The sequence below is a fragment of the Rhinopithecus roxellana genome, chromosome 21 (assembly GCF_007565055.1).
Source record: "Rhinopithecus roxellana isolate Shanxi Qingling chromosome 21, ASM756505v1, whole genome shotgun sequence".
NCBI lineage: Eukaryota > Metazoa > Chordata > Mammalia > Primates > Cercopithecidae > Rhinopithecus > Rhinopithecus roxellana.
The window spans coordinates 63,111,196-63,124,946 of NC_044569.1; the positions used below are offsets into that span (position 1 = coordinate 63,111,196).

The following is a 13,751-nucleotide window of genomic DNA, read 5'->3' on the forward strand; positions in this document are numbered from 1 at the left end:
TAATAGCAGCACGAAGGAGTCAAGGAGGGACTTTATACTAACGTGTTCAGCATGGTGCTCATTCTGAAAATACTGAGTCATTGAAAACTTTTGAAATGCAATATTTTCTCTTTAAAATTAAAGCCATCTAGACCTGTAAATAAAGGAACACTCCTAGCAAAATGGCTGCTTGCATGTTGAACTGTGGTGTGAACTGAGCTCACTGGACCTGTCCGTGTGAACGGGTCGCTCGGGAGGCCCTTCAACCATGAGTTCCTCCACAGGAGCTTATTTTGTCAGCAAGTGCGTTATCTCCTTGCCTTTCACCCCACAGGCACTGCCCAGACTCCAGACGTACCTTTACCAAACGACTGATGCTGGAGAAGCACGTCCAGCTGATGCATGGCATCAAGGACCCTGACCTGAAAGAAATGACAGACGCCACCAATGAGGAGGAAACAGAAATAAAAGAAGACACCAAGGTCTAACACTGCAGATGTTTGCTTTACAGTGAAATTGTGTTGACCTGCTTTTCCCATTCTTTTTTTTTTTTTTTTTTAAGTTTTTGTTGCATAGTTACAGTTTTAAAAATTCAGACTGACTGGGCACAGCGGCTCAACGCCTGTAATCCCAGCACTTTGGGAGGCTGAGGCGGGCGGATCATCTGAGGTCAGGAGTTCGAGACCAGCCTGGCCAACATGGTGAAACCTCGTCTCTATCAAAAAATACAAAAAGTAGCCGGGCATGGTGGCAGGCGCCTTAATCCCAGCTACATGGGAGGCTGAGGCAGGAGAATCATTTGAACCCGGGAGGCGGAGGTTGCAGTGAGCCAAGATAGTCATTGTACTCAAACCTGGGGGACAAGAGCAGGACTTTTCTCTCAAAAAAAAAAAAAGTTTAAAGAAATAGTTTAGGCTGGGCACGGTGGCTCATGCCTGTAATCCCCACACTTTGGGATGACAAGGCAGGCTGATTACTTGAGGCTAGAAGTTCGAGACCAGCCTGGCCAACATGGTGAAACCCCATCTCTGCTAAAAGTACAAAAGTTAGCCGGGTATGGTGGAGCTCACCTGTAATCCCCAGCTACTCAGGAGGCCGAGGCAGAAGAATCGCTGGAACTCAGGAAGTAGAGGTTGCAGTGTGCTGAGATCACGCCACTGCACTCTAGTCTGGGCAAAAGAGCGAGACTGTCTCAAAAAAAAAAAAAAAAAAAAAAAAAAGATATTTAAAAAGCCCTCCTGTCTTTGGTGCTGTGCTAAGTCTGGAATGTAACCAAGTAAAAGCTTATGTATGCTTTCAGGGAGTTAATCATTGAGTAAAACCTCATCAGAATACAAGTCAGACTGGTGTGGCATTAAAATACAATACTTCAAGTGCTCCTGGTGATGTGTGAAGCCAGGCTCGGTGGCTCACACCTGTAATCCCAGCACTTTGGGAGGCTGAGGCAGACAATCACGAGGTCAGGAGTTCGAGACCAGCCTGGCCAATATGGTGAAACCCCGTCTCTACTAAAAATACAAAAATTAACCGGGCATGGTGGTGCATACCTGTAGTCCCAGCTAAGCGGGAGGCCGAGACAGGAGAATTGCTTGAACCCAGGAGGCAGAGGTTGTAGTGAGCCAAGATAGTGCCACTGCACTCCAGGCCGGGCAACAGTGCAAGACTCCGTCTTAAAAAAAAAAAAGAAAGTGTGTGCAAAGGTAGCTTCAGGTCATGGCCACATGTGAAGGTGCACATGAACAGAGCAGAAAAGCTGGGGCAGAGAGGAGGGACACATGGGCTTGGGAAGGGGATTCAAAGTGGGATTTAGAGCCCTGGAAGGGAAGGATAAATGGCAGATGCAGCAGGGGAAATGATGTCGAAAGAAAGGGTAGGGAAAGCTTCCAGTGGCTCTCAGTCGAAAAGCGAAATGCTGACTGTCTTTCTCACAAGGGGCATTACAGTCCATCTCCGCATCTCTCGGACCCTGGTTCCTGCGGGCTCCCTGAGCACTCCTTCCTACTGGCTCTGGCCACCCTTCTGTCCCCCACTCACAAGCCTATTCCCACCTTAGGCCTTGGCACTCAACAGCTTCCTATGTTTGACTGCTTTCCCCACACTGCATCAGGTCTCTTTTCAAATGTCACCTGTCACCAGGCCGTCGCTGACCATACCACATCACCTAGCAGCTACACATACACCCCCATTGCTTCCCATGGCCTCCATCCCACCCTGCTTGGTTGTCCTGGGTCTGACGTGCTGCGTATTTTCTAATTTGTTTCAGTTCATCTAACTCCGCTGTAACAAATTCCAGGAAGCTAGGAGCTCATTTGTCCGCTGCTGTGCCCAGTGGCCAGAGCAGTGCCTGGTAACAACAGCTAGTGGGTTTCTGTCTGGAGTGGAAGAAAGGCATGGGCCTCTGGGTGGGGTGGCAGACACAGAGCTGTAAAGCCCCTAAATCCCAAAGCGTTCAGCACTTGTTTTCCTGGCAGCTCTAAAGTAAGAGAACCGATCATTTATCAGCCACCGGGACGAATGGTTTTCAATCGTATCATTTGCTCTCTTTCCCTGAAAGGTCCCCAGTCCCAAGCGGAAGTTGGAAGAACCAGTTCTGGAGTTCAGGCCTCCCAGAGGAGCAATCACTCAACCATTGAAAAAGCTGAAAATCAATGTGTTTAAGGTTCACAAATGTGCCGTGTGTGGCTTCACCACTGAAAACCTGCTGCAGTTCCACGAACACATCCCTCAGCACAAATCCGATGGTTCTTCCTACCAGTGCCGGGAGTGTGGCCTCTGCTACACGTCTCATGTCTCTCTATCCAGGCACCTCTTCATCGTACACAAGTTAAAGGAACCTCAGCCAGTGTCCAAGCAAAATGGGGCTGGGGAAGATAACCAACAGGAGAACAAACCCAGCCACGAGGATGAATCCCCCGATGGCGCCGTGTCAGACAGAAAGTGCAAAGTGTGCGCAAAAACTTTTGAAACTGAAGCTGCCTTAAACACTCACATGCGGACACACGGCATGGCCTTCATCAAATCCAAAAGGATGAGCTCAGCCGAGAAATAGCCACAGATGCTCCATGAGGAAAATCCCTGTCCACATTGGAATAAAAAAGACATTTTTGTTACAAAAGGTTTGCAGTATAATAGAGTTAACAGTACTGTCTAGGCTGTTGCAATATATTCTCTTTCAGCGTACCTTCCTTCACCTCGTCGTATATATCCTCGATAAGTATTAAAACAGTATTTGAGTTTCAAAGAGTTTGTATATATTTAAATGAATAACTTTTTATACTCTTTGTTACATGTTTGTATCAGTATTTAGTGGAAAACCATTTGAGTTGTTTTGGGTTAGAATTTTTCTTTTTGTACTGTTTCTTTAAAACAGAGTTCTTAGTAACAGGGGCAGTTCCTGAATTCAAATAAACCATTTTGTATGTTTGGATTTTGAATGGGTTGACTAATTACAGGCTAAAATAATGCCTTTTTTAGTGTTTTTAATTTTTAGAATTCACTACATAAATTGTAAGTATTGTGGGTCTCAAAAACACTAGGAACTTTTAAGTGTCTTAGCACTTCCTCGATGTGCCTGCCCTGAGGGAGTGAGTTCACATTTGAGACAACTGCGCTCCACTGTGGGCCTGCCTTTGTCTTCAGGCCACGCCCAAGGGTGTTTAAAGTAGCCTTGCAGGTTGCTCCTTTCCCGGGGTGGATAAAAACTGAAGCCAGGAATCTAATAAGGAATGCTGATTTCCTCAATTCCATTTTGAGGAATGGGGAAGGCTATTTTAAAGAAAAAAAATGGGGCTGTTTTTCTGGGCAGATCTGCAAGGCCGGCTTTAAGAGCACAAGGAGGGAAAGTAACGAAAGGGCTGGACTACTATAAAAGTTACAAATACGTAGTTAGACCAATAGATTTATATAGTCAGGTTTTTGTCATGTAATTTATTAACTATTACAGAAACACAACTAAGAATATCAAGTATTTCTCTGGCTCTTGACAGAAAAAAAATCAGTTGACTTAACCCTTTGCTGTCAAAAGAGTTGGTGTTTCCTGTTCTGGGTGCTACTGCCAAACGTTCTGGTACTTAGAGTCGGGATGCACAACTTCAACCACCGACTTATCAATGCAGCCGCCTGTGTATTGCAATTGGCCGTTACCTTAAGCACTGAGCCACCCGGGTTTAGTTCAGCCATTTCAAGAGTATATTTAACGTCGGTAGTTCTGCTTTATTAAAATGCAGCAGAGGTACTCTTCTGTCCCTTCCGTTTATAGTTCTCTGAGAGAGTTCTATTTTTTGGTTTCGTTTTGTGTTTTCTTTTGCATTTTATATCTTGTATTTATCCCTGAACATGTTTTGTACTTTTTTTTTTTTAAGAAAAGGAATTCTTTTGTGTATATATAGATACTTGCATGATATACTGTAGTCAACGTTCGGTTCCACGAAAGGTCTTGCTGCTGTCAGGTGTTATGCACTCCATCATAACTGTATGAAACACATTTCATATGTAAATAAACGTGGGACATTTGGCCCTTGTGCTTCTGTGAGAGAGTTATTGACGGTGGGTCTCTGACATCTTTGTGAAGCTTGGGAAGTGATTAATTGCAGGGACAAGCTACAGGATGTTGCAGAATTCTTCCCACTCAGAAGAATGGCATATTCGTTCTCATTAGTAATCAGCTATTTTGTCACTTTCTCGTTGACTCCATCAGTACATCGGTACAATCCGAGGGTGTGAATTTCAGCTTGAAATTCCATTGCTGTTACTTGTTATGGTTGTATTGCTCTAAGTTGTATTCATAGCACTTTTATGTTTCTGCATTTGAACCTTGCAATAAGCCTGTGTGGTAAGCCACATAGGTCCGAATAACCTACTTTTACAATTGAGGAAGCTGAGCTCAGATTCAGTTATTTGCCGAAGCCCTCATAGCTGGTAAGTGGCTTTGCATATTAGAACCCAAATATTTTGCTTTCTAAATCTAATGCTCGCTCTATGTGGTTATGTACATATTGACAAATATTCATTTATTCAACAAATAAAAAGTATGTACAAAACATGATACAGAATTTTTGTTTTTGGCACCATGACTTTATAAATATCCTGAAAGTCTTTCTAAAGTACCCAGAGATGCTTAATATAAAATTAACACCTGTTAAATACATAGATGAGAAAACAAAGTTTTTTAAAATGTCCAGAGGTCTAAAATGAAGAAACTAAAATCTAGATTCCAGAAAAACACTACACAATGCTGTAACCCTGGGGGAAAACCTGGATTGTTCAGCTGAAGAGGGAATTGGTAAACTGGAAGATAGCCCTTGAGAAAATTAGCCTCAGCACAGAGATAAAGTGACATTTCCAATATGAAAGAGAGGTTAGGAATCAAGAACAAAGTGAGAAGATCTAGCTTCCGTTTAATGGAAGTTCCAGAAAGGGGGACTAGAGGGAACTGGGAAGGTAGTGTAGAAAATCTTAGCCATTAATGAAAGACATTAATACTTGGGTCAACAGTGAATGCTCAACAAAATCATGCTGGGACATAAATTCTGCCCATTCTTCATTAGTTGTAGATGCTGGGTGTGTGCATTTGAGGAGGAGTATAACGTGAGGTATGCTCAATTCCTAGGAAGTCCATGTACTCTTGAGTGCAGAAGTGAGAGCTAAGCCTGAAAGAATAGGCTTAGGCCAAGTTGGAAAAACCCTTGAATGAGGCCAGGTATGGTGACTCATGCCTGTAATCCCCATAATTTGAGAACCCGAGGTGGGTGGATCACCTGAGGCCAGGAGTTCACGACCAGCCTGGCCAACATAGTGAAACTTCATCTCTATTAAAAACATAAAAAATTAGCTGGGTGCAGTGGCAGGTGCCTGTAATCCTAGCTACTCTGAGGCTGAGGCAGGAGAATCACTTGAACCTGGGAGGCGGAGGTTGCAGTAAGCTGAGATTACACTGTTGCACTCCAACCTGGGCAACAAGACCAAAACTCCATCTCAAAAAAAAAAAAAAAAAAACCACTGTGAATGATAGAATGAAGGGGTTTGTATTGATAGAGGTAGTCATTTGGACAGGTGAGTGATAGGACCCGGTTAATGGGTGGCAGTGTTTAGGATGGAGTATATCAATCAGGATAGGTCGGGTTATACTGTGGTTATGACCTTAAGTCTAAATAGCTTATCACAAGGCATTTCTTGTTCACATTCAGTGTCCACTGTGGGTTGGCTAGAGGCATGGCTCCGTATCTCCTTGTCCCATTACCCCACTATCGAAAAGCTGCCAGTTGTGTGGCAGAGGGAAAATGCAATGAAATGCTGTGGCCCAGAAGTGACAGGTGCCACTTCTCACAACTCACTGGCCAAAACCAGTCATGCGGAGCCACCTAGTCACAAGGAGGCTGGGAAGTGCAATCCTCCCACGTGCCCAGGAAGCTGAAAGTATTTGGCCATCACAGGATTAACGTTTAAATTGGCATAGCTATGGTCCTGACACAGTAGGAACACTTGACCTAGGGTAGTGGGAGTAGGCTTGGAAAGTGGCTTCAGCTGTAAGTAACATTTCAGATATAGTTTCCAGAGGGTTTCTTAATGTAGAATACAGAGAAAGTCTGATCTGAAAGTTCAAGCTTATGTGATTCCTTAAATTTTTTCTCAAGGTTTAGGTTACTTAAAAATAGGGAAGTAGGCTGGGCACGGTGGCTCACACCTATAATCCCAGCACTTTGGGAGGCCAAGGCAGGTGGATCACCCTAGACCAGGAGTTCGAAACCAGCCTGCCCAACATGGTGAAATTCTGTCTCTAATGAAAATACAAATGGCGCCCACCTGTAGTCCCAGCTATTTGGGAGGCTGAGGCAGGAGAATCACTCAAACCCAGGAAGCAGAGGTTGCAGTGAGCTGAGATGGTGCCACTGCACTCCAGCCTGGGTGACAGAGCAAGACTCTTATCTCCAAAAAATAAAAAAAATAAAAAAAATAAAAAAAAATTATATATATATATATTATGTATATATAATATATACATAAAATATATAATACATATATATTTTTTACTTTATATATAGATGGAAGTAAACATTAAGAGCTGATCACCAGGAAGATGATCTTAAGTTTCAGGTATACATACAAAATATGCTTTTGTTTTTATGTGTTTGGGTGATACATCAATAGCTGAGTAACAAATGCATACAGAAGAATGTCAGCAAAATGTTACTTGCAAAATGAGAAAAAGGAAAATGTAGGCTTACACTGCATGGCAAAGACCACTTCTTCCTCCCAAACACATTTTCTGCAAATTCCTTACTCCTACCACAGCAAGTAGTCCAAAGAACAGCTGTTCTACCCTGAAGCTCTGGTGGGCGTGCCTCACCAGTGTCAGCAGGCTAGTGAGTTTCCATCCTAGGTTCTTTGACCAACAGTGAAATTTCCTCTTGAAATTTTTGGGCAGCCAAGAAATTTATAAAATATGACTCAGAGGAACCCTTCATCTATCCCAAAGGATAGTCTGAAAATAAAAAGTAATGTGCCAAATGTAGGATGCTATTTATGCCATTTAATTTACACACACATATATGCATATGCATGCACACACACACACACACACTTTGCAAATTTCAGATGCTGTAAGGATTCCAGATTGTATCTTAATTTTAACATACATCTTCTAAATAAGGAACCTACCCTTAGTTAGCTACCTTAAAAACTTGGCTCCTACTCAGGAGGGGTAATACACTCTGCTTAAATGGATCCTTGAAACTTCTTGTTTTCTTTGACAATTTTTGTTTTTGTTTTCTCAGTTTTGAATCTCACATCCTTACCGAGTTAGTTGTAAGCCTTTGGAATATGACAATGTGAATGTCTTTCTTTATAAAGATCATGGTAATCAGAAAACAATCTATAGTAGATGCACAGAATATAAATAGAAAGGATTATTCATAACATCCCACTACAGCAAACTACAAACCAGCAAGACAGGGAGAAACAAAATACATTCCCAACAACCAGAAAACAAATTATAAAATGGCAGTAATAAGGTCTCACCTATCAGTAGTTACTTTGAATGTAAAGGGGTTAAATTTTCTAAATTTTCTAATACAAGGACAGAGTGGCTGAATGGATTAAAAAAAAGACCCAAGTACCCAACTGTATGCTGCCTACAAGAGACTCAGCTCTCTCTTAAGGAGCACATAGACTGAAAATGAAGGGATGAGAAGATACTGTATGCAAATGGAACCAGAAGAGAGCAGAGGGTAGCTATACCTACATCAGACAAAGCAACTTTAAGTCAAAAGCAACAAAAGAGACAAAGGACATTATAAAACAATGAAAGAGTCAATTCATCGAAAGGATATAACAAATATAAATGTGTCCAACATTGAATGAAACACCTAAACATATAAAGCAAATATTAATAGATCTGAAGGGAGCTAGAAACTATAATACAATAATAGTAGGGGACATCAATACCCCACTTTCAATAATGGATGACTGTCCAGACAGAAACTTAATAAGGAAACATTGGACTTGAACTACACTTTATGACCTGACAGACATATACAGAACATCCCATCCAACAGTAACAGGATACATATTTTTCTCAAGTACACACAGAACTTTCTCCAGGATGGATCATATGTTTGGCCACAATGCAAATCTAAACAAATTTCAGGGGATCAAAATTATATCAAGTATCTTTTCTGACCACAATGGTATGAAACTTGAAATCAGTAACATGAGAAATCTTGGAAAATTCACAAATATGTAGAAATTAAACAACATGGGTCAAAGAAGAACTAAAAAAGAAAATCAAAAAAATTCTGAGACAAATAGAAACAACATACCAAAAACCTATGGGATGCAGCAGAAGCAGTTCTAAGAGGGAAATTTATAGCAAGAAATGCCCGTATTTCTGCAAAAAGTCTCTCCTCGTGCTACTAGAAGTTTCTGGAGTAGCGAGTTGTCATTCTATAGTCACGGTTACCCCCAGTCAACCCATTCTGAACAGCCCAGCCTCAATTCACATGGTTTGAGTATGAGGCTGAATTTGAGACTTGGCTTCTCTCAGTCTTTTCAGAGTATTTTCTTTTCACATCCATTTTTTCTTCACAGTCCCATTGGATTTTGAACGTTTTAGTAAAGATTCAATACATTGGATAAAGCTTTCATGATCTTAGCCTACATTTTTCTGGGCATTTGCTCATTCATATTTGCTGCCTTCTTTGGAAATCTAGATTTGGGGGTACCCTAGATCCTGTTTCAATTACAGTCCCAGCAGAATGCAGTACAGCACACTGAAAAAGGTTTAACTTTCAAGAAATTAAGGAAGGTACTATATACACAGAGCTGTGCGCTGGAATAAGGCCTGAGAAGCCTGAGTAGGGGTGGGAGCTGGAGCTGGAGCTGTGGGAAAAGGGCACTCAGGAGGAGCCACTGCCAGAGCCACAGTGAAGCCAGGAAGGTGTGGGGAGCGGAATCACCGGTAAGCCATCTCATCACACTCAAAGATTTCCTGCCCACACCTCCCACATGCCAAAGCTAAATACAAGCTAGAGGACAAAGCAGCCACAGTAATAGTTTATAAATGTCCGTGGGTTGGGCACAAAACAGGACAAAGAAGGGTGGACGAAGGATCTGGGTTTCCGAGTGGAAGGTTATAATGATCACTGACACCTGGCATGCACTTTCAGCAGTGCGTGTTCTATGCCTGTTTAGTCAACATGCATCTCATCCCATACAGGTAGGCTCTCTGATGGAACACGGTACTTCAGATTCTACATTTACCCTTTCTAATTACCTTGCCAGGTTTCTCCTGGAATTATACCTTTTCCCTAGGGGTTATTTTTATGCAAGGAAACAGAATCGCACTTCCCAGAAGATATTCCTTAGCAGTTTCTAAATTCAATTTATGAGGTTAGTTCTGACTCATCACGTAGCACATTTATAATGTTTCCCAGTATTTAAGGGAACTGATTATTAAATTTGCCATGCTATTTTATTCCAAGTTGCTTATCCTCAAGCTTTTCTTATAGTTAGAACTGTACATTACACGACCATGGCAGATCTGTTTGCAAACACAATCCTTGGCAAGACCATGTTTTCACCCGGGGGAGTTCTATAATTAGAGTCCACCATAGTATACCTCCAAGTCCAACTCAGTTCCAGAAAGTGTGGGTTTCGCCCGAGTCCATGAGTCATTTCCTAACCTTCAGGTCAAATCATGCTTAATTGGATTGGTTATTTTTGGAGAACAAATGTTATTTTTTAAGAAAGAACAAGGTAGGCACAGGTCTGCTGATCAGAGAGGATGGTGTGATGTTGACAAGAGTTAATGGGAAGTAGAGCAACATCTTCCACCCTTTCCACGGTGGAAACAGATGCATCTGTAAGCAGGAATAATGAATGTCTCTACTTTGCCAGTTCAGCTCAGCACCTGAACTTCCCTTTCCAGTGTTGGGGGCACCTGCCATTAAATGAATCTTGGCAAGAGATGGATCTTACCTCCCACTGCGGAATCCAGAAGGTCACTCGCCCTGACTCCCAGCAGCCTAACTTCAGGCACGGAGTGACCAAAACTATGCTCCTACTCGACTCTTCAGTAGGTGATACAAGAGAGCAGGCCAGTTAAACATATTTGTCTGGTGGCATGATGGTGGCATGGTGGCAATGGCCGTGGTGACTCTGAATTGAGAGTAACTTTGTGAATTGTCAAGGTGAGGGAAGTCAGTTTGTCTTTAAGGAACTACTGGATTGTCTTGGACACAAGCAGTGGCAACATCATGGGGAGAACCTAAAGTTTAGGCTCTTGGTTCCCTCTGAATAAGACACTAGCTAAACAACGTGCCAGTATCCATGGTTTCAGAAGAGACCAAGATAAATGGAAGCGAGTGCCTTTCAATTGCTATGAGACCAGCCCCGGAAGACCTCCCCGCTCCCGTCACCATACCTAACCTCACCTCCTGTCACTTCCCCCCACTCCCACGTCACTCCCTCTTTTTAGTTCCTATCCACGATTCATATTCCTGTTACAGGACCTCGGCACATGCTCTTCCCTCTCCTGGAATGCTCTTTCCCCAGTTCTCCTCATGAGGGCTTTTCACATGTTTCACATCCGGTCCACACAGAAGTCCCCTGCCTGGAGAGCCTTCCCTGATTCCCTTACTAAAATGTGCCCACCCCACTGAGCACACACCTGCCTTGCCACTCTCCATCTCTGCTTCCCCTGTTATTTTTCTCCCTGGCACTTATCACTGCCTGACATGATACACTTATGTGCTAAATATCTGCCATCCCCTGGACAAATGTTCTAAGATTTTCCATGAACTCTCTGCCTGCTTTCTATCTGAAACTGCCATTTCCTCTCATTGCAAGAGGCATTCTTCCTTTTCTAGCCTGAGAGCAGTGGGTATTAGTTATATTTTCCCCTGTGATCCTTATTGACAGTCGAGACTGATCCTTGTTTTCTCAAACCCATTGCCAAGTGATGGGAGGCCGAATGCCCTTTCCTTTTCAATAGTTACTTGAATAACGTGACCGTGTCATAAATAATAGCACCAGCCAGTTGATTGCTGCTGCTTCCGGAAATGTTAGAGGCCTGCTTTCAGGAAACGAAGGCATTATTTATTTTCATGTCCTATTTTTATGCCCAGCAAACTGCTTGCAAAAAAACAAAAAACAAAACAGTTACCTAAAATATTTTTGTAAAATGACTGAGCCTCCTTGAGCCTTGATTAGTCATAATTTTTTTTTTCTTAGGGGTTGGGACAAACAGAAGGATCTTGAGCTATTAGTTACCCAGAAGTAAGATCCTCTTTTTCCTTTTTATTTACATAGTATTTTTAAACCATCATAAGTGGTTTTTATTACTAATGATTAAAATGTAGAGGTGAGTTCTGCTCATTATATTTTTCCCCACTTGAAAAAGATGAAGTATTTAATGCTGAATTCTAAAAGCAATGTCATTCTTACTTTCAGTGACTACATGACACCAGCAACTAACCTGGGAATAAATCCAAGTTTCAGAGATTTTTCTGTTTAATCATTCATACAGACTTCCCTTGGTATTGGCAGTGGAAAAGTTCCAGAACCACTTCCTGTGAATACCAAAACCCACTGATACTCCCGGATATAAAATTGTCTTGTATTTGCATATAATCTACACACATTCTCCCCTATACTTTAAATCATCTCTACAGTACATACAATATCTAATATGATGTAAGTAGTTGTTACACTATATTGTCTTTTATTTGTACTTTTAAAAGTTGTTTTTTCCCCCCTCTGAATATTTTCTTTCAATCTATGGATTTGAAACCAGCAGATACAAAGGACTGACTGTATTCAAATTATGTAAACCTCTAGTTTTTTCAATCCCCTCCCTTACCTTCTCCTAAGGTAGAAAGATGGTTAAGCAAATCAAAACCCAAAAAGCAACTTGGCAGTGAGAGCTCTAATGCTAACAAACATTTATTTAGGACTCGGGATTCTATCAATGTTTTTGTATCATGAGCTTTAGGTTCATGCTATAATGCAACTGTGTGAACTGGGCTGAGTTCACAATTTTACAGATAGGGAAACTGAACCTGCTTCTGTAAGAGCCAAGACTTAAACCCTGGTTTCTGGCACCAAATTTGGTTTCCTTTTTCCTACAAGTTGTTGATTTATCTATGTATTCCAAGTTGGATGCTTTCATTTTTGCATCGAAATTTCAGTGTCGACTTCAATTAGACAACACTTTCAGAGGTGTTTAATAATAATGCATTAATGGTAAAAAAAAAAAAATCTTTTGTATTGTTTGTTTTTTGTACAGATGGGGTTTTGCCATGTTGCCCAGGTTGGTCTTGAGCTCCTGAGCTCAAAGAAATCTGCCTGCTTCAGCCTCCCAGAGTGCTGGGATTAGAGGCCACTGTGCTCAGCCGAAAATACTTTTGAAGGTAGATGCAGAGGATTTCAAAGTTAGAGGAGACCTAAGAAGTAATTTGTACAAGGACCATCTGAGGCTTGAATCCCTCTAATGCCTTCATTCGTGGTCAACCAACAGCTGAGCACTTCCAAGGCTGGAGACCATGATATCATTTGAAAGAGCCCCAGTTCAGGCCGGGCGCAGTGGCTCAAGCCTGTAATCCCAGCACTTTGGGAGGCCGAGGCGGGTGGATCACGAGGTCAGGAGATCGAGACCATCCTGGCTAACACGGCAAAACCCCGTCTCTACTAAAAATACAAAAAGCTAGCCGGGCGAGGTGGCGGGCGCCTGTAGTCCCAGCTACTCGGAGGCTGAGGCAGGAGAATGGCGGGAACCCGGGAGGCGGAGCTTGCAGTGAGCCGAGATCGCACCACTGCACTTCAGCCTGGGCGACACAGCGAAACTCCGTCTCAAAAAAAAAAAAAAAAAAAAAAAAAAGAAAGAGCCCCAGTTCATCTTTGAGTAGTTTTGACTAGAAAATTCTGTGTTTTAAAGCTGCCCCCCTTTGTAACTTGGATCTAAATTATCTGTCTTTTTTTTTTCAGGGAATTATTTACCTGATAGTGTGTTAACTATTTCAGCTTGTGTGCCTGAATGTTTTTTTCAAGCCGATAAAAAAAATCCTAAACTGCCACAGTACCTACTGTTTATTAAGAGTCTACAAAAGGTCAGATACCCTAATGTCCCCTTGTAGATACATTATCAGGATAACTGGTATATTATCTGCCAGGTATGTAGTGGGCATTTAGAATATAAGGACAATATGTAGCATTTCTTGAGTATTTATAATAGGCCAGGAACTCTTTCAATACTTTTTTTTTTTGAGACAGGGTCTTGC

The 13,751-nt window shown here is 42.1% G+C and overlaps 1 protein-coding gene across 13 annotated transcripts in view; it reads left to right on the forward strand.

The window, feature by feature from the left end:
* The window catches only part of ZNF532 (zinc finger protein 532), a 129,764-nt gene extending 124,744 nt beyond the window's left edge, over positions 1-5,020 (forward strand). For 5 of the 13 annotated variants that reach the window (XM_030926053.1, XM_030926055.1, XM_030926056.1 and 2 more), the window contains 2 exons: positions 314-461; positions 2,534-5,020. In XM_030926053.1, the coding sequence (XP_030781913.1) occupies positions 314-461; positions 2,534-3,028 (643 nt within the window). In that variant the 3' untranslated portion in view covers positions 3,029-5,020. The remainder of the gene's footprint in view (positions 1-313; positions 462-2,533) is intronic. The other 8 variants (XM_030926052.1, XM_030926049.1, XM_030926050.1 and 5 more) reach the window with 2 other exon arrangements.
* Positions 5,021-13,751: the final 8,731 nt, after the last annotated feature.